The sequence below is a fragment of the Cavia porcellus genome, unplaced genomic scaffold (genome assembly GCF_034190915.1).
Source record: "Cavia porcellus strain 051 isolate PalLab524CR breed Dunkin Hartley unplaced genomic scaffold, mCavPor4.1 scaffold_4, whole genome shotgun sequence".
NCBI classification, from domain to species: domain Eukaryota; kingdom Metazoa; phylum Chordata; class Mammalia; order Rodentia; family Caviidae; genus Cavia; species Cavia porcellus.
The window spans coordinates 53,625,729-53,650,532 of record NW_026947487.1 but is presented as its reverse complement, the minus strand read 5'-3'; the positions used below and the strand labels follow the sequence as shown (position 1 = coordinate 53,650,532).

At 54.5% G+C, this 24,804-nt stretch overlaps 1 protein-coding gene across 2 annotated transcripts in view; it reads left to right on the top strand.

Annotated features, from left to right (window-relative positions):
• Col4a1 (collagen type IV alpha 1 chain) overlaps window positions 1–18,259 on the top strand; it is a 103,850-nt gene extending 85,591 nt beyond the window's left edge. Inside the window, exons 32-52 of one of the 2 annotated variants that reach the window (XR_010046894.1) lie at window positions 580–747; window positions 863–952; window positions 1,546–1,698; window positions 1,814–1,912; window positions 2,029–2,118; window positions 2,712–2,851; window positions 3,224–3,350; window positions 3,438–3,518; window positions 3,919–4,017; window positions 4,675–4,725; window positions 5,533–5,718; window positions 6,219–6,352; window positions 8,172–8,244; window positions 8,905–8,976; window positions 9,967–10,095; window positions 10,906–11,004; window positions 11,623–11,835; window positions 12,672–12,849; window positions 13,806–13,822; window positions 14,892–15,006; window positions 15,629–15,800. Coding sequence is in view for 1 of the 2 variants with exons in the window: in XM_003477582.5 (XP_003477630.2) it covers window positions 580–747; window positions 863–952; window positions 1,546–1,698; window positions 1,814–1,912; window positions 2,029–2,118; window positions 2,712–2,851; window positions 3,224–3,350; window positions 3,438–3,518; window positions 3,919–4,017; window positions 4,675–4,725; window positions 5,533–5,718; window positions 6,219–6,352; window positions 8,172–8,244; window positions 8,905–8,976; window positions 9,967–10,095; window positions 10,906–11,004; window positions 11,623–11,835; window positions 12,672–12,849; window positions 14,892–15,006; window positions 15,629–15,801; window positions 16,988–17,069 (2,552 nt within the window). In the remaining variant the exon portion in view is untranslated. Of the gene's footprint in view, window positions 1–579; window positions 748–862; window positions 953–1,545; window positions 1,699–1,813; window positions 1,913–2,028; window positions 2,119–2,711; window positions 2,852–3,223; window positions 3,351–3,437; window positions 3,519–3,918; window positions 4,018–4,674; window positions 4,726–5,532; window positions 5,719–6,218; window positions 6,353–8,171; window positions 8,245–8,904; window positions 8,977–9,966; window positions 10,096–10,905; window positions 11,005–11,622; window positions 11,836–12,671; window positions 12,850–13,805; window positions 13,823–14,891; window positions 15,007–15,628; window positions 15,802–16,987 lie in introns of those variants that run through there. The other variant, XM_003477582.5, reaches the window with a different exon arrangement.
• Window positions 18,260–24,804: the final 6,545 nt, after the last annotated feature.

Sequence of the window (24,804 nt, the reverse complement as noted above, 5' to 3'; positions counted from 1 at the left end):
CACTTGAGACTTGTCCCTCCGCTAGGGTACAGTGGGTAGGAGACCATGCTGACCTCCTAGAGGACTTGGGTGGTTCCTGACCTGAAAGGGGAGAAAGCAGAGTCTAGTTTGTGAAAATGAGCCCGGTCATATGCTGAGACAGAGTCCGGGAGTTCTGCTTCTCCCCGGAGAAGCTTGTGTGTCAGAAAGACCCCTAGGGCACATTCAGGGGCTTCAGTTCTCTATTTAGAAGAAGTCTCCACGTCCTCTTGCATAGGTGGCTCAGTGAGCTCCCATGATTGAAATTCATTAAGCCCTGTGGAACTGCCTTTGCCTTGAAAGTGAAAACCTCAGTATCATGAGGGCTCAGGAGGAGAGCTCAGAGCAGCGCAGGGAGCCTGTGGAGGGGTGGCGGGAAGGCCCCGGCGTCTCCCTCACACGGTGGTGCCCGCAGGTCGACTGGATGGCCCCAAATGCGGAGCCATCCAGTCTGTTCCCCAGCAACACGGGGCTCCTGGGCTTCCTCTGGAAAGCGATGGTGATGTCCACTGCAGATGGTCTGTGGGTTCCTCTAATGGCCTTGTACCTCGTCCACCCTAGGTCCTCCTGGAGTAAAAGGAGAGAAGGGCTTCCCTGGATTCCCAGGACTGGATATGCCCGGTCCTAAAGGAGACAAAGGGGCCCAAGGACTTCCTGGCCTAACAGGACAGTCAGGGATGCCTGGCCCTCCTGGACAACAGGGCACACCTGGACTTCCAGGCTTCCAAGGTAGGTGGCCTCCCAGCATCTTCCTGGCGTGTGTGGTGACAGGAACAGGCCTGATCTTGTTCTTTCATGAGCCCTGGCACTTCTCTTTGGTTCCATGCGTTCATTTTGTCCACAGGTCCCAAGGGAGAAATGGGTATCATGGGCACCCCTGGGCAGCCAGGGGCTCCAGGACCAGTGGGCGCCCCAGGATTTCCTGGTGAAAAAGGTAGGACACTGGTGTATCCAGAGCATGTCTCGTGTTGTGGGGGACATGTGCACTGCCTGTGGCCCTGTTTCCTTTCCAAGGGAGCTGCCCCACAGGGCAGCATGCCTGTCAGACCTCGGCCCCTCCTGGGCACGGCTGGGGCGCTTTCTGTGGGCTCCCTGGCCACAAGAGGGCCATTAGAACCTGAGTCCCAAACCAAATAACTGCACACTAGGTCTCTTCTCAAGTCCTGATTGTGTTTCTTATGTTGTTATTTGGAAGTGGTCCAAAATAATTAGTTTTAAGGGACGTGACACATAGGAAAGGGACCCCATCAAGTGGACAGGAGCAGGCCCTCCTCCAACTTCCACCTGCAGCACAGGGCGCTGCCGCAGGGCATGGGCTGGGTCACTAGCGAAGGAAACATTTTAGAAAACCACGTCCTTGGGTTCTCATCCAGTCCCCGGGGGCTGGCTTCTCCCATGTGACTAGATGCTTGTCACCTGATGTCACTTTTGGCACCTCTGCTGGGTTTTCTCCCTCATTGTTTGCCCCAAGAAGTCCAGCAGCAATGGTGGCACCAGGGCTCACAGGTCCTTCTCTCCTCTCCACAGGGGAGCACGGCTTCCCAGGCTCTTCAGGACCCAGGGGAGACCCTGGCTTCAAAGGTGAAAAAGGTGATGTCGGACTCCCTGGCAAGCCGGGGTCCATGGATCCAGTAGACATGGGCACAATGAAAGGACAGAAGGGAGACCAAGGAGAGAAAGGTGCGTGGTGGCAGGGAGGACACGGCTGGCTTCTCTGAGACAGGGCCTCACTGCCCTGTGTGGCCATTAGCCTGAGAGTGGGGTGTCCTGATTCTGCCCTTCCTGTGTTGTGTAGGACAAACTGGACCCACTGGTGACAAAGGATCCCGAGGCGATCCTGGGACCCCCGGTGTGCCTGGCAAAGATGGACAGGCAGGGCACCCTGGACAGCCAGGTAGGTGGCCGTGGAGGACCGTGGGGGACCCCAGGGTGGCGAGTGGTCGCAAGGGAATGTGCAGCCCTGCTCTGTGGGGGAGTGCTGAGCTGTGGTGCTATTCTTCGTTACCTCAGGACCCAAGGGCGACCCAGGCATAAGTGGCACACCAGGCGCACCCGGGCTGCCCGGACCTAAAGGAGCGGTTGGTGGAATGGGCCTGCCAGGTAAACTGGTTTTGGTGGGAGTTGGCTGGGCATGGGCATGGGTGGCCCCCACCTACACTACACAGGGCTGGCGTTTGGCTGGCTGTGGCCTTTGCTGCATTCCTTACCATGGAGCATGGGAGAGCATGGTTGTGCACAGGTGGATTGGGTGGGCCCACAGACCTGTCCACTTGGCTGGCATGTTCCAGGTCACCTGGGAAGCTTGGACTGAACCCCAGGTTTCTGGCAGGGCCTCCCTCGGCTGCCCAGAGAGAGGGCTAGCCAGTGCAGGGAACCTGGCTTCCGGTGTCCTCCAGCCGTGACCAGGTGCTATACTGCTGCCTGTGGAGATAAACTTCTCAGGTGATTACATAATAAAGTCCTGAAAGCCATTTCTATACCCCTGTTAAAGTCCCTGGTGCATTCTTCTCTCTGTTTACAAACAGCATCTTCAGAAGCTGCTGTGCAGCGGCCATGGTGTGGTTGGAGTGGCCATGTCTGCCCGGCTGCGTCCTTTACAGATTGATGGCGTAGGAGCCTGTTCTTTTACCTGGGTCTTGGCAGGCAGTGGCACTAGCTCGTCTCACCTGTGCCTTCTGTCCTTCCGCTTGTAGGAACCCCTGGAGAAAAGGGCGTGCCTGGCATCCCCGGCCAGCAGGGCTTCCCCGGCTCACCTGGAGAGAAAGGGGCCAAGGGAGAGAAGGGACAGGCAGGTCTGCCTGGCATCGGGATTCCCGGGCGGCCTGGGGACAAGGTGAGCAGCATTCTGGAGATGCCCCGTACCCTTCCCAAAGCTCCCCGTAACCGGCCGAGTCCTGACACACACGTCCTGATGAGTACCTGCTTGCCGTCTGGCTCCACAGCCCCTGAGCTTGTTGAGAGCCATTACTGGAGGAAAAAGAGAGGTGCAGGGGGGCCAGGCAAGTAGGGAGGAGCCCCTTGGGTCTCACGCCAAGTTAGTTTTGCCTCTTCTTTGGGAGTGGACCCTGATTTCCTGGTGAGAGGTCCAGAAGGGAGATTCTGTGGCCCGGGGATCAGTGCCTCTGAGCGTGTCTGGCATCTGACAGTGCCTACATGTGCTAGTCCAGGACAGATGTGAAGCTGACACGCTTGATTCTTCCCACAGGGAGACCAAGGGCTCGCGGGCTTCCCTGGTATCCCCGGAGAGAAGGGGGAGAAGGGCAGTGCCGGGATGCCAGGTGTGCCGGGGTCTCCGGGCCCCAAGGGGGCTCCGGGCAGCATTGGCTACCAAGGTAGGTGCACAGCCTCCTCTACTTGGTAGATGTAGTCTTGGAGGGGAGAACCCAGACTGACCACACTCTGAATGGCATTCTCTTTAGGAAGCCCGGGTTTGCCTGGGGAGAAGGGTGACAAGGGTCTTCCAGGACTGGATGGCATTCCTGGCGTCAAAGGAGAAGCAGGTAGAGGAGCCTCACTATGCACCTGGGCACTGAGGGGTCCCCGGGAGGGCACAGCTGCCAGGAGTCCCCCGATGCAGGGTGGCTCCACAGTCCATTTTTCAGATGAACAGAGGCTGGGCTGAGAGGGTCTTTCCGAGGTCCCCTGCCACTCATTTAGGGGCCTGACCTGCCCCTCCAAGCTCATTCTGCACTGAGCCTGGCTGCTCTCTTTCCCTGACTCGCAGGGCTGAGGCTTGAGGGGTTGCTAACAGCAGAGGGTTAGGGTTTTCCTGAGGGCATCAGGACTGGTCTCAGGGATGCTGGCACAGCTGGGAGGGAAGAGCCTCTTTAAAATGTTGGAAAAGGACTTCACACCCGGAGAGCAGGCTGTTCTGTGTGTGACTGTGGCTTTCTCTCTGAGGTCTCCCTGGGACACCTGGCCTCATAGGCCCCACTGGCCAGAAGGGTGAGCCCGGCAGTGACGGCATCCCGGGCTCGGCAGGGGAGAAGGGCGAGCCAGGTACGTCCAGCCCCAGTCCGTGCCTTAGGAATCCTGGACTCCATCATTCTGTGTGTGCTGCTCCCCGCCGGACGATGCCCCTTTCCACTGGCCTTGAACTTGCTGTGGGAGGTGGGAGGAGTGTGGGGCCGCATACATTCGGTATGGCTTCTGAGCCAGGTCCTGCACGCTCTTGGCCCTGTGCTGTCTGCGTCATGCCTTCTCCTGTGAAAACTCCCACACATATACGCCCAGGCCACATTCACCCCTGGAGCCCAGTGCTCACATTTGCACCCCTGTGTCTGCAGCCCCATCTCTCCAGCTGCCCCCCTCCTTTGAGAAGGCTGGGGAGTTGGATGCTTACCTGCGATCAGTCTGCATTTGTGTCCAGACAGTGGGAGGGTCAGTACTCAGACACAGGTCCTTTCCGCTGATGCCAGCCGAACGGCTCTGACCAGAAGTGGCTTAGGGAACAGCACTCAGCAATGAGCATGTGGTCGCAGGGCTGGTGTCTCTGCAGTGTGGAGGATGGGACCCAGGTTTATCCACGTGACCCGGACTGATGTCTGTGGATCCTGTGACGGACCCATGTCTCAGAACACAGCTGATCCTGCCCTGCATGGTCTCTGCTGACCCCAGTCGGGCTTAGGAAAACCTGTGCTTCTCTCTGCCTCCTAGGTCTACCTGGACGAGGCATCCCAGGATTCCAAGGGGCCAAAGGAGACAAAGGTAACGTGTTCCTGCAAGTTCCCCTTCCCCGGAACCCAGCTCTGGGCTTCTTGGCCAGACAGAAGCTGGGGATTTGGGGAACAGTGCAGAGGAGGCCCTGTCTGGGGTCTGGGTGGTCTGCAGACTCCTAGGCCTCACGAGTTGGGAGGAGTGCTGGCCCGGGCCAGATTCCGGTCGGCAGTTTTATAGGCACGGTTTAGGTAATATGTTTAAAATGGAACACACACATTTTAAGTTTTTCCAAGTTTTGAAACTGTTATTATTCCGTGGCACACGGTTAACTGCACATATGTAAAGCATGCCATTGGTGAGCTTTGACATGTGTGTACACAGGAGCACATGCGTTCTGGGTGGTGCGGCACCGGCATATGCAGGACACCGTCCGTTGCAGTCGTGGCCTCAGCAGCTCTGCGCCTTGCGGCCCCAGGCAGCGTTCCACCCACTTTCTACCTGGCTCTACCTGGCATTTCCTTCAGGCTCCTTTAAACAGGGTTTAGGCTCTCAGCCCAGTTCTGGCTCCCAGAGGCTACCGTCCCTGGGGCTGAGTCCAGGTCTTCTGCCTGGTGTGGCTCCCATCCTCCCCTAGCAGGGGGCGCCAGCCTTCACAGGCGGGTCCTCTCAGCAGGGCGATGCCTGCAGGCTCCTAGCCCTGGAGCACATCCTCAGGAGGAGCCTGAGGGAAGACGCTTAGTCTTGCTTTTAAGCTGGGCTCCTGGCACCCAGGGAGCTTCTCTGAGGTGCCACAAATGTGCCACAGTCTCTGCTGCACTGGTATCTCCGTGACCTCAAATCATTCTTGTTTTCTAGGCTCAAAGGGTGAAGTGGGTTTCCCCGGATTGGCTGGGAGTCCCGGAATTCCTGGACCCAAAGGCGAACAAGGATTTATGGGTCCCCCGGGGCCGCAAGGGCAGCCCGGCATTCCTGGTGCCCCCGGCCGTGCTGTAGAGGGTCCCAAGGGAGACCGAGGACCGCAGGGACAGCCCGGCGTTCCAGGTAAGGGCACCACACCAGGTGCTGGCACTGGGGCCTGGGTCACCAGGGTAAGGTGTGGGGTGGGTCTTTGCCCTCTCAGGGGAGACACAGTGTGTACTAGAGCTCAGAGTGGCCTTAGGTCTCTTGGGTCAGAGTTTCTCTGGTCTCCTGTCTGTCAAGTGCTGTGACAAGGGAGGTCAGGAGAGGGCACTGCAGGGAAAGGCTTGGGTGGACATCCTGTGCTGTCAGTCCCCAGCGTGGCCCATGGGTGCTCCCGCCTGACCTTGGCTGTGTAGGTCTGAGTGCCACAACCCTCGAGAGACGAGGTGTTCGAACTAGTGTCCTTTAGTCCTGGGACTGCCTTGATGTCATGAGGGCTCTCGCTCTACAGTGACATTCACACAGTGATGCTGAGGGGTGGGGATGGTTTGGCAGGGTCCCCGGAATCACTGCAGCCTGGTGATTTTGTATAGGACACCATCCACCTGCCCTGAACGTGTGATTTCTGTCTCTCCCATCAGGGCTTCCGGGACCCATGGGGCCTGCAGGGCTCCCTGGGCTGGACGGACGGAAAGGGGAAAAGGGGAATCCAGGCTGGCCAGGACCGCCTGGCGTTCCAGGGCCCAAGGGAGACCCCGGATTCCAGGGCCTGCCGGTGAGTTCCTGGTCGTGGGGTTTTCTTGGAAAAGATCCTGTTCTGATCACAGATGGTGAGCTGGGCGTGTAATTGTGCACTGTGTATGTGTGTGTGTGTGTGTCTGTGTATGTATGGATATATGCATTTGTATGTGACCCCCTGAAGCCCCAAATCAGCTCCTTCTCTGGCCAGCGACAGTGTCTTTATTGACAGCAGAGCAGGGATCTTTATGACAATAAATAATGGTTTGTTTTCAGGAATCACTAGGAAAGAAATGTCACACTGATGTAAATTAGAGTGGCTGCTAGGGTTACTGCCATTTACAGACTTGGTTGCAAAAGCCGACTGCAGTTAGCCCAGCTCTATCCCATAACTGCTGATGGCCATCCTGGAGACTGCAGGGGCAGTGGCATCTCCAGGTGACCCAGGGGCACAGCTCAGGGCTTTGCAGGTGACCAGGAGCGGGATGGTGTGTTTGTGTTGTTGTCCACCCTTGGCCTCCTGCTGAGCTCTTAGTTAAAGTAGAGGCCTCAGCTTTGGTTCTCAGCTGAGCCACCTCTGTGCACCCTGAACCTTGCTGCAGTCAAGGATGCACGAGGAGAGTCCTGTCTCTCTCTCTCTCCCTCTCTCTCTCATACACTCTGAGGCAGGAAGGAGCTGAGGGTTCAGTACAGGTCCTCCCATAGCTTGGCAGTCACAAGGCTGGGTGTCCAGGCACCAGGCTCTTTCTCCAGGGCAGGAATGTAGCATGTCAGCTCAGCTTGCCACACACGCTGAGGAACAGCGAGGCTTTGGGACTTCTGTACCAGGATGCTCTGCAGCGTTACAAGAAGTTATGCAGAACAGGCTGAGTGGAGTAGTAATAACCACTTTTACCTATTGCATGCTGCTCGCACAGCCCTGTGTCACAGAGGGCGTGCACTGGGACAGATTTGGACTCTTTATTGCTGTACTGTAGTTTTCCCGTGACATAAATAGAGCTGTCAGTTACTGACACCATTCCTTTTCTTCCTCAGTGGTATAGAAATATCCACTCTGTTCCTAGGGCCGATCCTATGCGTCTGTATGTGTACACTGTGCGTGTACAGGTGTGCATGTGTTTTTACACACACATACTCATGATTGTTATTTTGATTATGATACTTTTTAAATAAGGTAAGTCAAAGAAACAAATGCATTTTTGTAGTACTGGAGATTGAATGAGACAAATCCATTTAAGAAATAATGCAGCGTTTTACGGTGCTGCCTGTGCCTATGAGAGGAGTTCCTCCGCAAACTAGAGGAAAATGACCTAGAATTGTTGAGTGCATGAACAATGATACATGCGGAAGTAAAAAGCCCTTTTTAGGTTTTTTAAAAAATCTTTTCCCCCATAATTAAAGTCGGATTCAGATGAGACATGAAGCTAATTCTAACAGTGGTCACTGTGCTTCAGGGTTTGGAGGAACATTTTCCAAAAGAGAGGAAGGTGTGGACAGGTGGCAATTGTCTATGGAGTTTCTACTGTGCATGTGGTATCATGCTGTGTGGTGGGCATAGCGGAAAGATTTTCATTTGCCTTCTTCCCATATGGCTGGTCAAACAAAGGGGATGTCAGGGATAGAGCCAGTTGTTAGAACTTCCAGTTTCCTAGCTTACACACACACACACACACACACACACACACACACACACACCTGCACACAGAAAGATTTGAATCAGTTTTGTTACCTGAAGGCACCATCCTTTCCCCGAGTGTACCATGCAGGACATGGAAGGCTTTCTCAGCTTCCTGGCTACAGGTCACTTGAGATGCTGCTTTAGTCTCTGAGTGGCCCCTCTCTCTTTGCCCCTCTAGGGTATTGGTGGCTCTCCGGGAATCACAGGCTCCAAGGGTGATATGGGGCTGCCAGGAGTTCCAGGATTCCAAGGTAAGGCAGCAGCCAGTGAGCTGTGCCATCCTGCTTTGACGGGGTGCAGTTGGGGGGCTCCCTGACCTCGTCACCCATATCTAGACACAGGCCAGTAGCACCTGGGGATGTGGCCCCCCTTCCTGGTGTCCAGCCATACAGCTGGAGAATGTTCATCAGGTTGTGGTTTCCTGAGTATTGATGGATCACATATACCTCAGTCATTTGCACCCCAATAGATCATGAATAGGGGCCATTAGTTAACTCATTAGCGTGCTCAATAAACATTCCCTGGAGCCTGCCAGCCTCTAGGCCCTGGGAGTTTTGCTTCCGAGTCAGGTCTAGGACAGGAATAGAGGCTCTTGTCCTGCAGGTTCTGTTTGGTCCATCTGAGAAGAGGTGAAAATCAAATGACCACTTTCAGTGTCACCTACTCCTTTGCTCAGTGTCACCTGCTTGGGGAAGTATACTCTCTGGGTTCCAGAAAGCACGGTTTCATCAGATGCTTGCTCTTTTCTCCCTGCATTAGAAACACATTCACTGCGTGTGCATATAATTATATGCACCCATGTGCATATACCTGGTGCATGCATATCCGTGCCTGGGTATGCACATGTGTGTGCACCCATGTATGCAAAGTGTGGGTAGCCTGTGCAAACGCAATGCTCTCCTCCTGTCCAGGTCAGAAAGGTCTTCCTGGTATCCAGGGACTGAAAGGCGATCAGGGCGATCAAGGTGTCCCCGGCCCTAAAGGTAGGAGATTTGACTCGTGGGACCTCTCTAGTGATCTGGGGTCACGGGCACACAGAGTTAGTTGTGGATTTGGCATGTAGTGTAACCGAATAATCCTTAGAAATGCTTTGTAGTGAGTTAAGATCGCTATTGTTCTGAAAGGCAAATTGCTCCACTGTGGGACTGGGAGAGGGCAGGGGAGGGACTGCAGACTGGGGCAGTGCTGTCACATCAGAGCGGCTGCTGGTTCTGGCTGTGATTGGAGATGTCTCTTGGGGCACCAGACTGCACTCTGGAGAGGACAGCACTGTCCCTTCCTCTGGGGTGGCAGAGGGACGTGTCTTCAAATACCACCTGGAAAGAAACAGCTCGAGTAGAGGCTTCACACTGTTCACTTTCTACTGGGAACTGCACTGCTCCAGGACAGCGATGGTGAACATTTTAGAGACTCAGCGCTCGAACTGCAGCCAAAACTCACTTATGTACCCCAAAGTTCCAATGCTGCAATTACACCTAAACACTGGGGTTTTAGTTTAGAAAAAAAACAACTCCTGCATTAACATCTCTTACCTGAAAAGCATGACAACAGAACTTGGGGTGCTTCTGCACCGTTAATGTGATCTTTGCTGTCATCTGTCGCTGTAATTTGTCAAACCTTGGCTTGAGTGCCGACAGAGTGCGCTTTGTGTGCCGTGGGTTTGTCACCACTGCCCTGGGGCCTGTTTAAGTTCTCAAGGAAGAGAGAGAGCAGCTGGACACCCTAGAATGGGAGGGTCGATTCCCACCACAGCCCTGGTGTCTTTCCCAGCCCTGGTTCAGGATGTGGGGCTGCAGGAGAAAGATGTGATGATGGATGGAACACGCATGTTGCCAGGACCCGAGGCCTCTGATCGGCAGTGATTTTCCATGGAGTCTCGTGACCGTGGAATTGTCTCCCATGTGACACCTGTCTGGGGCTCCAGCTGCCCTGCTGTGGGCGGCAAAACTGACCAACCATTTCCATCCCTTCAGGTCTTCCAGGGCCCCCTGGCCCCCCAGGTCCTTACGACGTCATCAAAGGTGACCCAGGGCTTCCTGGCCCCGAGGGTCCCCCAGGTCTGAAAGGGCTCCAGGGACCTCCAGGACCGAAAGGGCAGCAAGGTGAGGCTCAGGCCAGGGCCGTGGAGCAGGGCGGAGAGGGGCCATCTTCCCAGGGTCTGCAGTTGGAGTCCCTGGGTCACCATCAGACACTTTAGTGTGCATCAGGACCCGGCGGAGCTGTAAAGGGCCCTAACAGAGCCTCAAGAAAATGCGGACAAGCTGGAGGCCCACACCACCCAGCACTTTCCATTCAGTTAGAAAGACAGCGTCTCTCACAGGAGAGGAGGGGAAGAATGGAGGACCAGTCTCAGGGGTACAGGTCACTGCTGTTGGAGCAGCCCCAGGCAACCCTGGGCAGAGACAGGGCTGGCCCTGCAGTCCCAGAATCTCTGGGGAGCCCTGTCTCCAGTCTTCCTGGGATCCAGCTGAGCTGCTCCCCTTTCATGGTGGCTGGAAAGGGGTGGGAAAGTACAGGAGTGAACGTCAGCGGAGCTATCTCAGCTCCATGTGTGTGATCTCAGCTCCACGCGTGTGACCTGTACATACAGAGATCAGAAGCTAACTGCCCGCATCACTGTATCCCATGTCTACAACTGGGGACACAGGAGAGTGGCCCCTCCTCAGCCTTTTCAGCTTCTGCTGCCAAACGTGGGCGCACACACATACATGTACACACGCATGCACACATTTGCACACACCACTGTGTGACAGTGGCTGCTGAAGCTGGGTCCCAGGCTCTGCAGGAAGACTATGGGTGCACTAAGGCCTCGTGCTTGTCCCCACCCCAAGACTAAAAGTGACACGGAGGAAGTAAGAGATAGCTCACCGCCACCCAGGCCCGGACCACGAGCTGTTTCTCTCGTGTTGCAGGTGTGACTGGCTCAGCAGGCATTCCTGGGCCTCCCGGAAGCCCGGGCTATGATGGTGCTCCTGGCCAGAAAGGAGAGACAGGTCCCTTCGGGCCACCAGGTAGGTTGCTAGGACCTCCCTTTCCATACTTCCTACCAATCCATGCCTTTGGATTGGGAGTGGTAGGCCCAGGGATTGGGCTCTCACAGCAGAGTGAAAATATCCCTTGAGGTTTCCAGAGAAGTCGATGTCTCAGAAGAAACAGACCATAGATGTGAAGGCCTGTCTGTCATGGCAGCCTCTGGGAGGCTGAGGCAGGAGCGTGGCAAGTTTGCCCCAAGGATGGCATCCTCGCCCTGTCCTCCACCCTTACTGGCCAGCAAGTTTGTGTGCGCAGGCTTGGGGCTGAGATGAGGTGGGGATGACTTCTCAACGCCGCTGGGAGCAGCTGGCAAGTGTGATCAGTCCGTTTGCATTGACTCGGGTGTTTGTACGTAGACCATGATGCTCCCAGTGTGTTTGGGGACAGAGCAGTATGGTTGCAGAGCCATCCCCAGGTGGCGCAAAGGCCGGGATGGGCTCCGTGCCCACAAATGTTCTGGGGAGCTTTTTCGTGGTGTGAAAGGTTGAGGCATCTTGGGAAATCAGAACATGAGAAGCTTCTTTCAGACTTGGTTTTGGAGGCTCTTCTGGGGCCCAACTGCAGTGACACAAACCAGTTTACCTCCTTTCCTACAGGTCCCAGAGGGTTCCCCGGTCCCCCAGGGCCCGATGGGCTGCCTGGATCCATGGGGCCCCCCGGCACCCCGTCTGTGGACCACGGCTTCCTGGTGACCAGGCACAGTCAGACGACAGAAGATCCACTGTGTCCACCCGGGACCAAGGTCCTGTACCACGGCTACTCTCTGCTCTACGTGCAGGGCAATGAACGGGCACACGGTCAGGACCTGGGTAAGACGCTGCCCGGGACAGTCCCTGACTGGCAGCAGGACAGTGACCTGTGTCCCCCCGTCCTGGTTAAAAGGGTATCTGTCTGGCAGCTGTGCTCCTGCCATGGGAGCCTGGGCAGTGAAAAGACCACACGTTGACCACGTCTGAACCTTCAGCTCTTGCCCGCCCTCGCCCAGTGGCCTGAGTGGGCGAGTTTGGGGACAGCTTGCTTTGTGTCCCCGAGCAGGGTGGCAGAGCATGTCTGTGTGTTCTTGTTACCATCCCTTGGCTACTGTAGGCCAGCGGGCGGCTGCATGTCAGACCCCAGTGTGCCCTGAGCACCCCACCAAGTCCCCGTTAGTGTTACCAGCCAAGGTGGGATGGGCCACCACCCACGGCATCGTCTTATGTCTACCCCTGTCCTACCTTCCGGACCTTCTTTTTAAAAAAAATATTATAATGAAAAATATGTTTTAGAAGGAGTTTTGATACCACATTACAAACAAGGGTGGGGGCCCCAAAAAAGCAAAGCAGAGTGAGCTGCAGACCTGCTGGACCCTTGGGGCGCCCTGCTCTCCTTCCTTCTGGACTTCCATCCTGGGAGAAGGGTCCCCTCTGTGATAAGAGGGCCCTGTGCAATTCTTTCTGGTCCGGACGCCCTGGCCTGATGGCTGCAATCTCACGCCCACGGGCAGGGGCCTGGCCTTGGTGGTGGCTGTGCCCCTTCCGGTAGGAACACTGGAGAATGTCCATTCTGTTTCCACGGTCCCGGCGTGACCACATGTCTGTGACTGCCAAAGTGCAACATCCGCCCGTCACAGGCACCTGGTGGCCTAAGCAGCATCCTGTCCCTGCAGGCACAGCTGGCAGCTGCCTGCGCAAGTTCAGCACCATGCCCTTCCTCTTCTGCAACATCAACAACGTCTGCAACTTCGCCTCCCGCAACGACTACTCCTACTGGCTGTCCACGCCTGAGCCCATGCCCATGTCCATGGCACCCATCTCCGGGGAGAACATCCGGCCCTTCATCAGCAGGTGAGTGGCTACAGATGCTGGGATTGGTGGGGAGGAAGCCCCTTGCGGCCAGACCTACGCTCAGGAGGGCTCATCTCCCTCCAGAAGTTGGCCACCCTTAGCCCGTCGCCAAGTTTATTAATCGGGATTGCAGAGTTTTGTAATAGAAAGTTCCAGAAGAGTGACAGCCCAGGGCTGAGGTGGGAGGATCACAGCACATGTGAGGCCAGAGTGGGCTCAAGGCCAGGCCACATCCTGCTGGACTTCACAGTTGCGTGGCGGGAGCTGAGGAAAGATGGTGCTGAGTTTCTCTGAGTCTCAGGACAGTGTGTTGGGAGCATCGTGCTTTTCCTTCCTTCTCTTTCCTTCTTCCTCTCCTTCCTGTTTTTCCGCCGTCCTCCCTCCCTCCCTCCCTTCTTTCCTTTTTATAATAAGCCACATAAAAAGCCTCTGGAGGCGTTTTCTGTGGGGAGGGGGAATCACGCTAAGTCCTATTAAGTTTTCTAAAATGTAAGCAATTGTGAATTATGGTGAAAATTGCCATGTGGTAGTGGAAGCCTGCCAGGACGGTTCTTGCCTGCAGTCCCAGCTGTTTGGGAGGCTGAGGCAGGAGGGTCACATTCAGGTGCCACCTGAGCAGCTGAGTGAGACTCTGTCTCAAAATGAAAAATAAAGATGTGCAGCTCAGGACCAGCTCCGTGCTGGGTACCACGGGCACCACAGCGGAAGCCACCTGACTGTCCCTCTGCTCCCACCTCACAGGCAACTTGGGCCGGGAAGCCCGATGGCACAGGGCACCCTCCCCACCTGCTACCCAGCACCTGGCGCCCGACTGAATGTGTCTGGCGCTGTCCTGCCCATTAAACCTGTGGTGCTAAGTGGTCAGGGGCATCTGTGGATCTAGGGCTTGACAGGCCCACAGCCTGGACAGAGCACAGAGTAACCCCTTCTAACGCCTTCTGTGGTTTCTCTTGTAGCTTTCCTTGGACAGCAGGTAGAGCGCAGTCCCTCGGTTATTCCTTTCCTCTTTCCTTCTTGATAACACTGGCAGTGGCTTGAGCCCAGCCACCGGGAACCGGGAGTGGGTGGGTCTGAGGTGGGCTCAACCCTCCGAGAGACACCCTGGTGCCCTGAGCATAGACGAGATGCCCAGCCCAGTGTCCCAGGACTCTGCATTCGGGGTTCTCCGTCCCTGGGAGTGGGGCCACTGCTTGGGGACCCCCACTCCTGTCCCCACCCACGGTCCCTCTGCCTTACGGTGTCTCTGGTTCCCTGAGCACTCAGGTGCCCAAGGTCACTGTAACCTTGGAGTTCCAGTGGGCTTACAGGTTCCTTCCCAGGGCTCCTGCTTGGGCTTTCTGGTCTGAAAGCTTAATCTCAGAAGCACCTGAGGGATCCGTCATTCTGACTGGGGTGGCAGCTGCTACCTGGTCCTTATGACTGTGTCCCCCGGGGTTCTTCTCTGGGCTGTGACGAGGGCTCAATGGGTGCCCAAGCAAAGGCCCTGGGTCTGGAAAGAGGACCTGGCCTGGCCCACTATGCGTGGCCTCGTTTCTTCTTAAATAATCAGGGAATGAGACCCAGGGACTTGGGACCAGCCTCCGTCCATACCTGTGAGGCATCTTCCCCCGGCAGGCAGGACACCAGGGCAGCTTGGGACAGACCAGGGCACTGTCCCTTGGCCCTTCTGCCTCATTGGGGAGGTGGACAGTGGCAGAGGAACACGGCCCACTTCAGTGCCTGGGTTTAGCTGAGCCTTTTAACCGGGGGTGTTGGTGTCGTAATGGGAACACACTGTGGGTGTGGCGAGGAGGCGAGGAGAGTAGCGTGGGCTGGCCCACCCCCATTCCCCGGGAGCCAGGTAGACTGTCCGTAACCTCGTTTCTGCTTACTCACCAGCCTGGCCCGTGCTTGTGACTTGAACTCAGTCCTTAGGCAGCCGGGATTTCCTCAGTGCAGCAGCCCCCTGGCGCCCCGATGGCCTGGCATGGGGATCCCGTCCTGGCAGGGTCAAGGAGTGGGCTACGGTCCTCACCTGCCACTAAGTCCGGCTTTCCTCACAGGTGCGCGGTGTGTGAGGCGCCCGCCATGGTGATGGCTGTGCACAGTCAGACCATCCAGATCCCGCAGTGCCCCAGCGGCTGGTCATCACTCTGGATCGGCTACTCCTTCGTGATGGTGAGTGCCCCCCACCCCTCTGGGTGACCCTGAGGCACGTGAGGGGCCAGCTGTGTGTCCAGCACCTTCAGCAGGACTGGCTCCTGCAGGGCCCGGGCCCCTCGGAGGAAAGGACAAGAGCTTGCCCAGGGATACACATTTTACCACCACACAAGCTTGAAATCAGAACACTCAGGGAGGCAGGGCTGGCATTGGCTGCAGTGTGCGGCATGGAACTGAGCCATGCCCAATGCAACCCAGCTGCCCCTAGGTCAGACCCCTAGAGCTCTTTCCACAGAAAACAGTGCACTTGTTCCCGGGGCTCACCTAACTGATTGTAGTATTTTACTGGAACATGTTGATCAGCTGTGAACAAGGGCTCATATGGGCCATCAGGGTTATCCTGGATTTGCTGGCTGCTTCCATCAGACTCATGAGGGAGCGTTGGCCTCGTTATCCACCGGCAGAGCAAGGGGAAGCCGCTGGCTGAGCCCTGGCGGCCTGTGCAATGCTGTGGCCACCAGGGCCTGGAGGGTACTGGGGACACTGAGACCCGAGGTGCCGACAAGGGCCGAGTGTGGGGCTTTGTGAGAGGACAGCTGTGGTCTTGGGCGGGGACCCTGCTCACAGTTTCCATCCACAGCACACCAGCGCGGGTGCTGAGGGCTCTGGCCAAGCCCTGGCTTCCCCCGGGTCCTGCCTGGAGGAGTTCAGGAGCGCGCCCTTCATCGAGTGCCACGGCCGGGGGACCTGCAATTACTATGCCAATGCCTACAGCTTCTGGCTCGCCACCATCGAGAGGAACGAGATGTTCAAGTGAGTGGGTGCCGCCCTCCACACCCTCTGCCTAACCCGGACTTGCAGGCAGCCTGGCCAGCTCTACCTGGAGGGCTGGACTCGGGAGCCTGTTCCAGGGATGGGGCCCGAGGGGACATTCAAAGGCAAACGTAGGTGACAGGCTTCATTCAGCCTTCCTTTCCCAGGGAACCAGGAGAGGAAGAAGGGTCAGAGTCCAGGGGGGGCCATTGCTCTGAACGTCCCCTGGGTGCTGCCCCAGTGTGTAGCAAGGACGCCTCCTTTCTATGCAAGTGGCCCGGCTCTGCGCCCTAAGGCCACCGCTGCTTCTCTCCCAGTCACCCGCATCTCACCTTGACACCCGGCCCCAGGGCTGTGACCTCACAGTGTGGAGCTCCAAGGGAACCCTCCACCTGTCCTTCAGCAGTGTAGAGGTGCAAAGGGCTGGCCTGTCCCTTACACTGCTTGAGGTGGCCTCTGCTGCCTCTGTGCTCTGGAGAGAGTGGGAACCCTGTGGTCCCCCATGCCCTATCTCCAGTGGGGCCCTGCAGCTTGCTCCTTGTCCTTCTCTAAAACTGAGCCGGGTGTGGCCGGTTGCTGGAGTGTGGCTACCACTCCACGGATATCGACTCTTAGCTCCAGAAGGGGCACATTAGGGTCCCTACGGGCCCAGTGGGAGGCAGTGGGATTGTTATTGCTATTATTATCATGTTTCTGACCAGAAGCCTACACAGTGGGGTAAAGCACCTTTTCACACAAAAGGAGGTGAAATCCCATCAGCTGGAATAACTTGGGGCCACTAGGATTTGCCCTTTGAAAAGTGCACTTGTATCCAGCTAGTTCACTTTGAACACAGCTTGTGTGCAAGGTGGTTTCTAGGATCAAAACCAGTTTGGGACTCCTTAGTCTTTGCTGCTCTTTGACCTCCATAAGACTGTGTGCCAGTGCTCCTGAGATTCTGACAGTGTTGGGGGATCTGGTTAGTCTTGGAGGGCTTGATACTCAGCACAGCATCCCACAGTGCTAACTGAGTCCCAGTATGGTATGGAGTGGCCGCAGAAGGCCATGCCTCCTCTTTGTCTGGGGAGGTAGACATCAACCTCTCTCACAGTGGCCGGGGCCACAAGCTGGTGGTCCTGGGAGGTCCTGGGTAGGGAGGGGAGCTTTTATGAATTTGTTGCCAGCACTGAGACCCCTATCCTTCCAGGAAGCCCACGCCGTCGACCTTAAAGGCGGGAGAGCTTCGCACCCACGTGAGCCGCTGCCAAGTATGCATGCGAAGAACATAGCGAGGCCGCCCAGCGCGTCACAACATGGTGCTACCCCCTCCGCCAACGCTGCCGCCGCCGCCTCTGTGTTTAACAGCAGCGAACCCCAGAAGTATATCCTGTGTACCTCACTGTCCAGTATGAAAGCGTAAAGTGCCTTGTAGGAACGTGCGAACTAACACGCCCCGCTTCCCCGGCCTCCGCTTGCTGAGGAGAAGAGAGACAGCCATAGGCTTTCCATAGTGGCAGCCCGACGGCACTGGTGATAGTCGGAGACCAGTCCTGCTCCGCCGTGCGCTGGGCACGAAGCGGGGCTCCAAGGTGCTAGGGGCGCGGTGCCCCCGCCCGCCCAGCCTCCTATGTAACAGGAATTTTCTGCCCAGGTAGGAACGTCTCCAGGGCGTGTGTAGTGTTTCCAAATCCAGGTTCCTTGGTCTGTGCAAATCATAGTGATGTAAAAGCAAACCTCCAGATGCCACCCGGACTTTAGAAACACCTGTCCCTCCTGGCCCCCAAAGATGAATTTGTCTCTCTGCTCTGTGTGGTACTACGCAGCTGCTCTGGCAGAGGTCCCAACCTTCCTGTGGAATAAAGGTGGTCCAAAAGTAGTGAGAAATTAAATATATACATATTTTAGTAATTTATATAGAGGTCAGCAATTAGGCAGGTCAAACCCTAGTGTAACCTCCACTGTTGAAATAAAGCTTACCTAGTTCTCCTCTTGCAAAGACTGTGCTGTCCTTTAACACCGATTTTTGAACGCTCCGATACCAAATGTGAAACACCAGCCTTGTTCACTTCCAAACCAAAAATCATGCGTTGCCCAAAGCAGATCTGGGTTGGTGCACACGGAGTCTCGGCCAATGGAACGCGTTCTTGAGCTGACTCTGCCGGATCCTTTCAGGGTTAAATACTAACCACAGACTGAATGACTTGACTTCGGAAGCGGGCACAGCCTCCCGGCGGCAGGAGCAGCCTCGCTCAGGCGCGGGAGGCCCAGAGCCCTTGCTGTCCGTTCCAGTGCTCTGGGCTGCTCCCGGAGCCGAGCGACGGGCGCAGGAGGGCGGATTCGGACCACTATGCTTGAAACGACATTTCACCAAAAGTCTCCAAAACTGTTTCAAGACTACTAAGGCCTTTCCTGTAATTTCTTTACATGTGTATTTCTTAAAAATTCAAATTTGTAATAAAACTATTTGTATAAAAACAAAGCTTTTATGAATTTGTTGCCAGCACTGCCGCAGAAGCCTTTGAAGAAAAGCTGCTGCACCAACTGCTAATAAATGTGTGAGCCTTGCACGCCCCTAGGTCATTTTTATTTTGCACTCTTGTAGCTGAGAGTCACTGATGGGGAGGGTAGGGGCTCCCAGGGACGGCTGCACATGCAGCTGCCAGTCTCTGATGGGCACCTTTTGCCCGGTGTTTGTCATCACACACACAGAGGCCTCGGACCCTTCCAGACCCCAGGGAGATGAGGTGGCACACAGGTCCTGCCGCAGCCAGCCCACCACTCACAGAGGCGCAGAGGGCGACTCCAGGTGGTCAGGAGCGTGAGTGTACACCTCGGTGTCCAGAGAAGTGTCATATGCCAATATGTCCGTGGGTACCTAACCCGGGAGAGCTGTACGGGGACAAGTAAAATCACAGATGACCATGGAAAGGGCCAGGATGATACGGGACACATGTGAACACACCTCAGGGCTGGGATGACATGGGGTCATGTGAACATGGGCCATGGTGACGTGGAATCACATGAACAGGACACAGGGGCAGGATGAAGGACTGTAATCCATGAACATACAAACAGAACAAGGATGACAGGATCACATGTGAACGTACATGGAGTGGGGTTGAGACAGGATAACAGGAGTGTGACACAGGGTCATATCTGAACACAGAGCGGTGGCTGACGTAGAGTAACACAAGAAAATGCCTCACAGAGGCAAGTGAAACAGGACTGGATACATAGCCAGGGTGAGAGGGGTCACACGTGAGCCAGGAGCACTGCGGCCTGCTGCGGGCAGAGCTGGGAGAGTAAATGTTAACGCACCGTGGCACCAGGGAAGCAGCATAGATAGGAAACTTCCCCCTCAGTGATGACAAAGCTCGATGGTGGATGAGGCTGCGGTGCGTGAGACTGCACGAGGGACGAGGGGTCACTCGGGAGCACACAGCAGGAGGATGGAGAGGGGTTTTACAGGAGCACACACTCCCACCTGAGCTGGGTGCGGTCCTAGCGTGGCGTGGGCTCCTCCTTGGCACCCTTGGCAGTGTGGTGAACAGTGGTCAGCTGCCCTCCTGGATCATCATCAGAGTGCGGGAGGGCGCATTGTCCTGAGGCCTGCTTACCCTAGACGGGGCTCCCTGTGCCAGCAAGTTAGAGCATTCTGTCTCTTTGTATAATCTGCCTTGTTGTAAATGATTTTATGCATAATTGGAATATACAGGAAAGGACAAAGGGGTAGTGTGAGATCTTGACCTCCCAATACTCAAATCCTGTGCATTTCCCATCTATTAGTCTAAAAGTTGTTCTGTGCATTTAAAATTAGTATACGTCCAAAGTGACTTGTTGGAGCCTCACAGTTATATAAACTGTGACACACCGACAGGAGATAGCACCCCAAGCAAGCCAGCACTCAGAATATCTCCCGGGATCACCCGCCTTTCCCTCGGAGTGCTCCTCGGGTGTTATGAGCACACACCCTGAGGAAGCTGGCGAAGTGCGGGAAGCATGGCTCAGCTCACGGTTCGAGAGGCTCCAGCCCTGTGGTTGGCAGGCTCCTTCAGGCCCCAGACAGGCAGAGCACGCAGCAACAGGGTGCGGGGAGGCGGGTGATTCATCTCACAGTGACCAGGAAGCAGAAAAGTACCAGGAAGCAGAGTGGTGAGGCTCAGACCAGACGGACCAGACATAGTCCCAAGGTCAGGCCTCCGAGATCTGCTGGCTTCAACAAGGCCTCCCCCAAGGATGAAGTCACTCTTGCTGTCACTGCCTCCCCGTAGCACCAAGGTTCACTCACTCCCACCCCTGAGTCTTCAGAGGACAGCAGCAGTGGGGTCACCTGAGTATCCCCGCCCTGACAAGCGGCCTTGCAGCTTCTCTCCTTGTGAATATCCAGTTGTTCTGGGGTCATTTAGTGAAGCGTCTGTCTTTCCCCATGGAATAACCTTGGACCAGTTTGTCCAAAACCAATTGGTCATAGGTGTGTGGGCTGTATGATCTGCTGGATTTTAAAAATATGGGTGGTGTTTAGGAGAAGCTTAGTTTGAGGGTGGGGACCCAACACTGCCACAGGGGTAGGTCAGCGTTTCCTGGTGGAACTGATCTCACATCTTTCTCTTCATCAGCGGGCTGCACGCTGTCTGGGCTTCTCTCAGGCTGTACCCTCACCTCACTCACCTGGGGGGCCACAGTTTCAGCGATTCAGGGCCCTCCCATCGCTTAGCTCAAAGTGAATCTCAGGAGCAGTTCACAAGCCTCCTCCTCGCTTCTTTTGAAACTGGTTTCAGAATACTAGTGTCTTTGTTTTCCATGTAAATTTGAGTCTCAGCTCCTCTATGAAACAGTTTAGTGTGGACTTTGGCTGGGATTGCATGGACTCTGTGGCCTTTGGAAGTGCTTCCTGTACTGAGGACCTTCTGTCCTGCAGAGGTGGTGTGGCTTTCATTTGCTGATATCTTCTTTGTTCTTTTCATCAACATTTTACAATTTCCAGGGTAATGATCCTGAATAGGTTTCATTAGATTTTCCATATCTTATTTACCTATTTACTTCTGTTCTAGTTTTCTGTCAGTGGAGCATGCATTTCCCCTTTCCTGAAGGCCGCAGGACTCTGATGGCTCACTGCCTTCTGCAGTTTACACTGTGGTTTCGGTCCCCATGGTTCCTAATGACAAATTCTGGTCACTCAGGCCACTCCTACCCTGCAAGGAGTGTTGTCCTCTGACTGTGTTTAAGATTTCTCTATCTTTACTTTTTTTTTTTTTTTTTTGTCTTTTTTGAGACGGTCTCACTATGCAGTTCAGGCTGGCCTTGAGCTCACTTTGTAGCCCAGGCTGGTCTCAAACTCGCAAAGATCCTCCTACTTCAGCCTTCCAAGTGCTGGGATTACAGGCGTGAGCCACCACGCCCGGCTCTGTCTGTCTTTACTTTTTAGACAGTTGGTTAGGACAGGCCTGGGCTATCCGAGCTTCTGGCTCTGTAGACTTCTACCCTTCTCCACGGAATACTGTACTGGTATTTCGGACTTTGGCAGGCCCGGGGCTGGGTTAGCTTCCTTCCACCTTGCAGGTGCTGCTTTGATCTTTGTGGTCTGTACTTCCAACATCCTACTTTTTTCCTTTTTTGGCAGTGTTGCTCAGATCTGTCCTTGTGGGGTGGGACTGCAGACCAGGTTTGTTTTGTTCATTGCTTTGGAGGCTTAAAGTCCTGGATGAGTAAACTCCTTAAGGCTGCTATGCTGGGAGTGTGGGTCCCTGCGAGGGCTCACGGCGGGGACAGGAGTCTGTCCGGGAGATCCAGGCTCAGGCCCATCCTTGTTCTAACACCCCATTCTTGCTGGAATAAACTCTGCGTCCAGAATTAGTCCCTGCTGAGAGTGATGCCAGTGACCTTGCCATCTCCCCACGGGTCCTGCCTCTTCAGCCCTCCACCACTTTCCAATGTTGCCGCACTGGGCACCAAGCGTCCAGCAGCAGGTGACCTCTTGGGGAGCAAGTCACACTCCAGCCTTCACCATCAGTTGCCATGACAACCTGCTTCCAGCCCCCTCAGGCTACTCTGTGCTTTCAGTGGGAAAGAAGGGCTGGGTGTGGTGCTCAGTTCTGCAGGAGCCACAGCAGCCCGCACCACAGCTTAGAAACATCAAGCCGCTAGGGTTTTATTGGTTCTGCCTTGCAAGCCCTGCACCACAGAGCTACCCCCTCCAGCAGAGGAGGACCGATTGTGATGCTTCAAAGCACTACAGTACAGATGCACAGATGTACAGAAGAGGAACACATGGTTGACTTTGCCCTTTTTAAAAACTTTCCACTGTCCTTCCAAAGCCTGGCAGCCTCATAGGCCACTGATTTAGTTAACCATTCCACTGGGGCTTGTCTGCCCACCCCTTTGCTGTGGTCACTGTCCTGGGAAGGGCACACACGGGCTTGTACTCCCTCGGGGCACTGCAGGTCTTCCAAGTCTCAACTGTTGAGCTGAGACATTCAGCCCATCCAGGCCCACAGCTCCCCTGACCCTAAGGAACCATGTGAGACTTGGGAACTGGACAAATCTGAGTTCAGCCTCCTGTTCTCAGGAGTGCTCTTCACTGTATTTTTTAAATCACATTTTATAAAGACCCTCACAAAACAGAACCCAACAACTGCTTCAGAAAATGGCCAAAAAGACTGGGTCAGTGTTCCAAGTATACGGGGAGGATTTTGAGAGAATTCAGGGATGCTATGGGTGATAAACTGTGTCAACCTGAGAAGCATAGCAATTTAACTGAGAGACTCAGCAGGGAGCCAGGGTCCTTACTTTGTAAACATCCTCAGCCTGGGCAAGAGGAGACACAGAGAAAGTGGGTGTGAGTGTTACACTTGCCCTGGGGCTTGGGGAGTGGCCTGCAAACACCATAAGGGAGAAGAATTGTGTGGTCTTTTTTGCTCTGTCTGCTGCCTTGAAGTGTTGCCCCAGTGCCATGCCACCCTGCCTTGGAGCTGGCTGATTATGGATTGAAACCTCCATAAACTTTAAGATAAATAAAACTTTCCTTTCTTTATTTTGGGTGTCAAGCATTTTATTCCAGCAACTAGAGACAAGTAAAAGTAACCAAGACAAGGACATGTATCTTTTACTGTCATCCACTTAAAAAACTTGATATACTAGCTATACACTGATCACACAATACAGTCATGCAAAGATGGGGGTAAGGTTTGGTATGTGATGTCAGAGCCACTCCTTTCTTCAGATGCTCCCTTGAAGATTGAGTGGGAGAGGAGACTGAAGGAGGGGCCGTGCACAAGGAGGGGTGCACAGGGTCCCCCTGCACCAGACCCCAGCGATGCCTACAATGCTGTGTGCCCTGAACACCCCACCGAGTACATTTCTCACAGTGAATTATTTTTTTCCCTTCTGCGTTTACACATTTGCCTGAAGCATTATGACCAGGGTTCTGGGTTCAACCTCATTTCTACTTGAACAACTAATATTGTCCAAACTTAATTCCCATAATGCAAAAAAGCACTTGGTTTTATTGGACTTGCATGACCTTGCTGCAGTATGAAAAGTTCTCAAAGTGTCCGATGGAGTAAAATGTTAAGGTTTGGGGATTTTGTTACAACCATGTTACATATATTTACATTTATATGTATTTATATATGGTATTGTAGACTGAACCCAAAGTCTTTGCTCTGAGCTACATTTTTTTTTTTTTTTGGTACTGGTGTGGTGGTCTGCTTCCCGAGGTATGAAGGAGCCAGAGAAAATAATTTGGAAAGAAAAAAATATTTATTAAAACATAGGCCTGGAGACGCAGCCTCCAGTAGCCAATATGGAAGACCGAGCGCCTAACAGCTAAAGGGCAGGGTTTTTATCCTGTAAAACTGCAAACAGCTGCTGGTCTCACAATGCAGGGGGGTGGGGTTTGTGGCGCACTACAGAACAGGAACTGGGCGGGAAGAACAAGGTTCAGGTGGGCTAACAAGCAAGTTTATTTTAGGCAAACATCCTCTGCCCCTAGAGCTATCTTTGATGTTTCTCTTGCCTCCAAGGAGACTTATAAGGTTTTTTTTTTTTAATATATATAGGTTACAACACTGGGGATCAAACTTACAACCTCACACTTAACAGGCAGGCACGGTGCACTGACCTATGTCCCCGTCAGCTACGTTTTATTCTGAGGCAGGGTCTCAGTTGTCCAGGCTGTGCCTGAACTTTTTGCAAAATGTTTGCCTCAGCCTTCCAGAGCACTGGCATTACAAGTGTGCACCACCACGCCCAACTATAATTCACATCTTCAATCTCTGTAATTCCAGATTTAAGAGATGTATCCAAAGTGTTCCCCAAAACATTTTGCCAGCTAGTCCCCGGACAGAAGATTCGTATCTAGAATAAAAGACCAGTGGCCAATGTGTACATGGAGACATGCTCAGTGTCACTGGTGGTTAGAGAAATGCGACTCAAGACTGCACTGCCATTCTCTCAACCCAGGAAGAACAGCTGTCATCGAGAAATCAAGTAATAAAACATGCTGGAGAGGCTGGGGGAGAAGGAGCCCTTGCATACTGCTCCTGGGAATCTGGACTAATATAACCCACTATGAAAATCAGTATGGAGAATCCCCAAAAATTAAAACTAGAAATTCCATTTGGCCCAGCTATGCCCCTTCGGGTCTAAGTGACCTGTGTGCACCTGTGTTTATAGACGCAGAGTTCCTAACAGCTGCCTCTTGGGAGCAGCCTGTGTGTCCCACCACAGAGGAATGGGTGGAGCATGGGTGATGTTTATGCGCCATGCAGCATGATTTGAAGACTCTGTCGGTAAATGACCTTGAGACCACAACGCTAAGTGAAATTAGACACAGGTCCAATGTCACCTGCTTTCCTTAGGAGACACTCGGATTATAAATAAAGAGCAAGATAAACGATAGGTCACAGGAAGTAGGGAGACAGAGCTTTCTCAGAAGGGAAGGGGGTCAAGAGACCCAGGAGGAGAGGAAAGGAGGTGAAAAAGCAACTGTGGTGCGTTGTGTGCAAGGACCAGCTTCCCACAGAG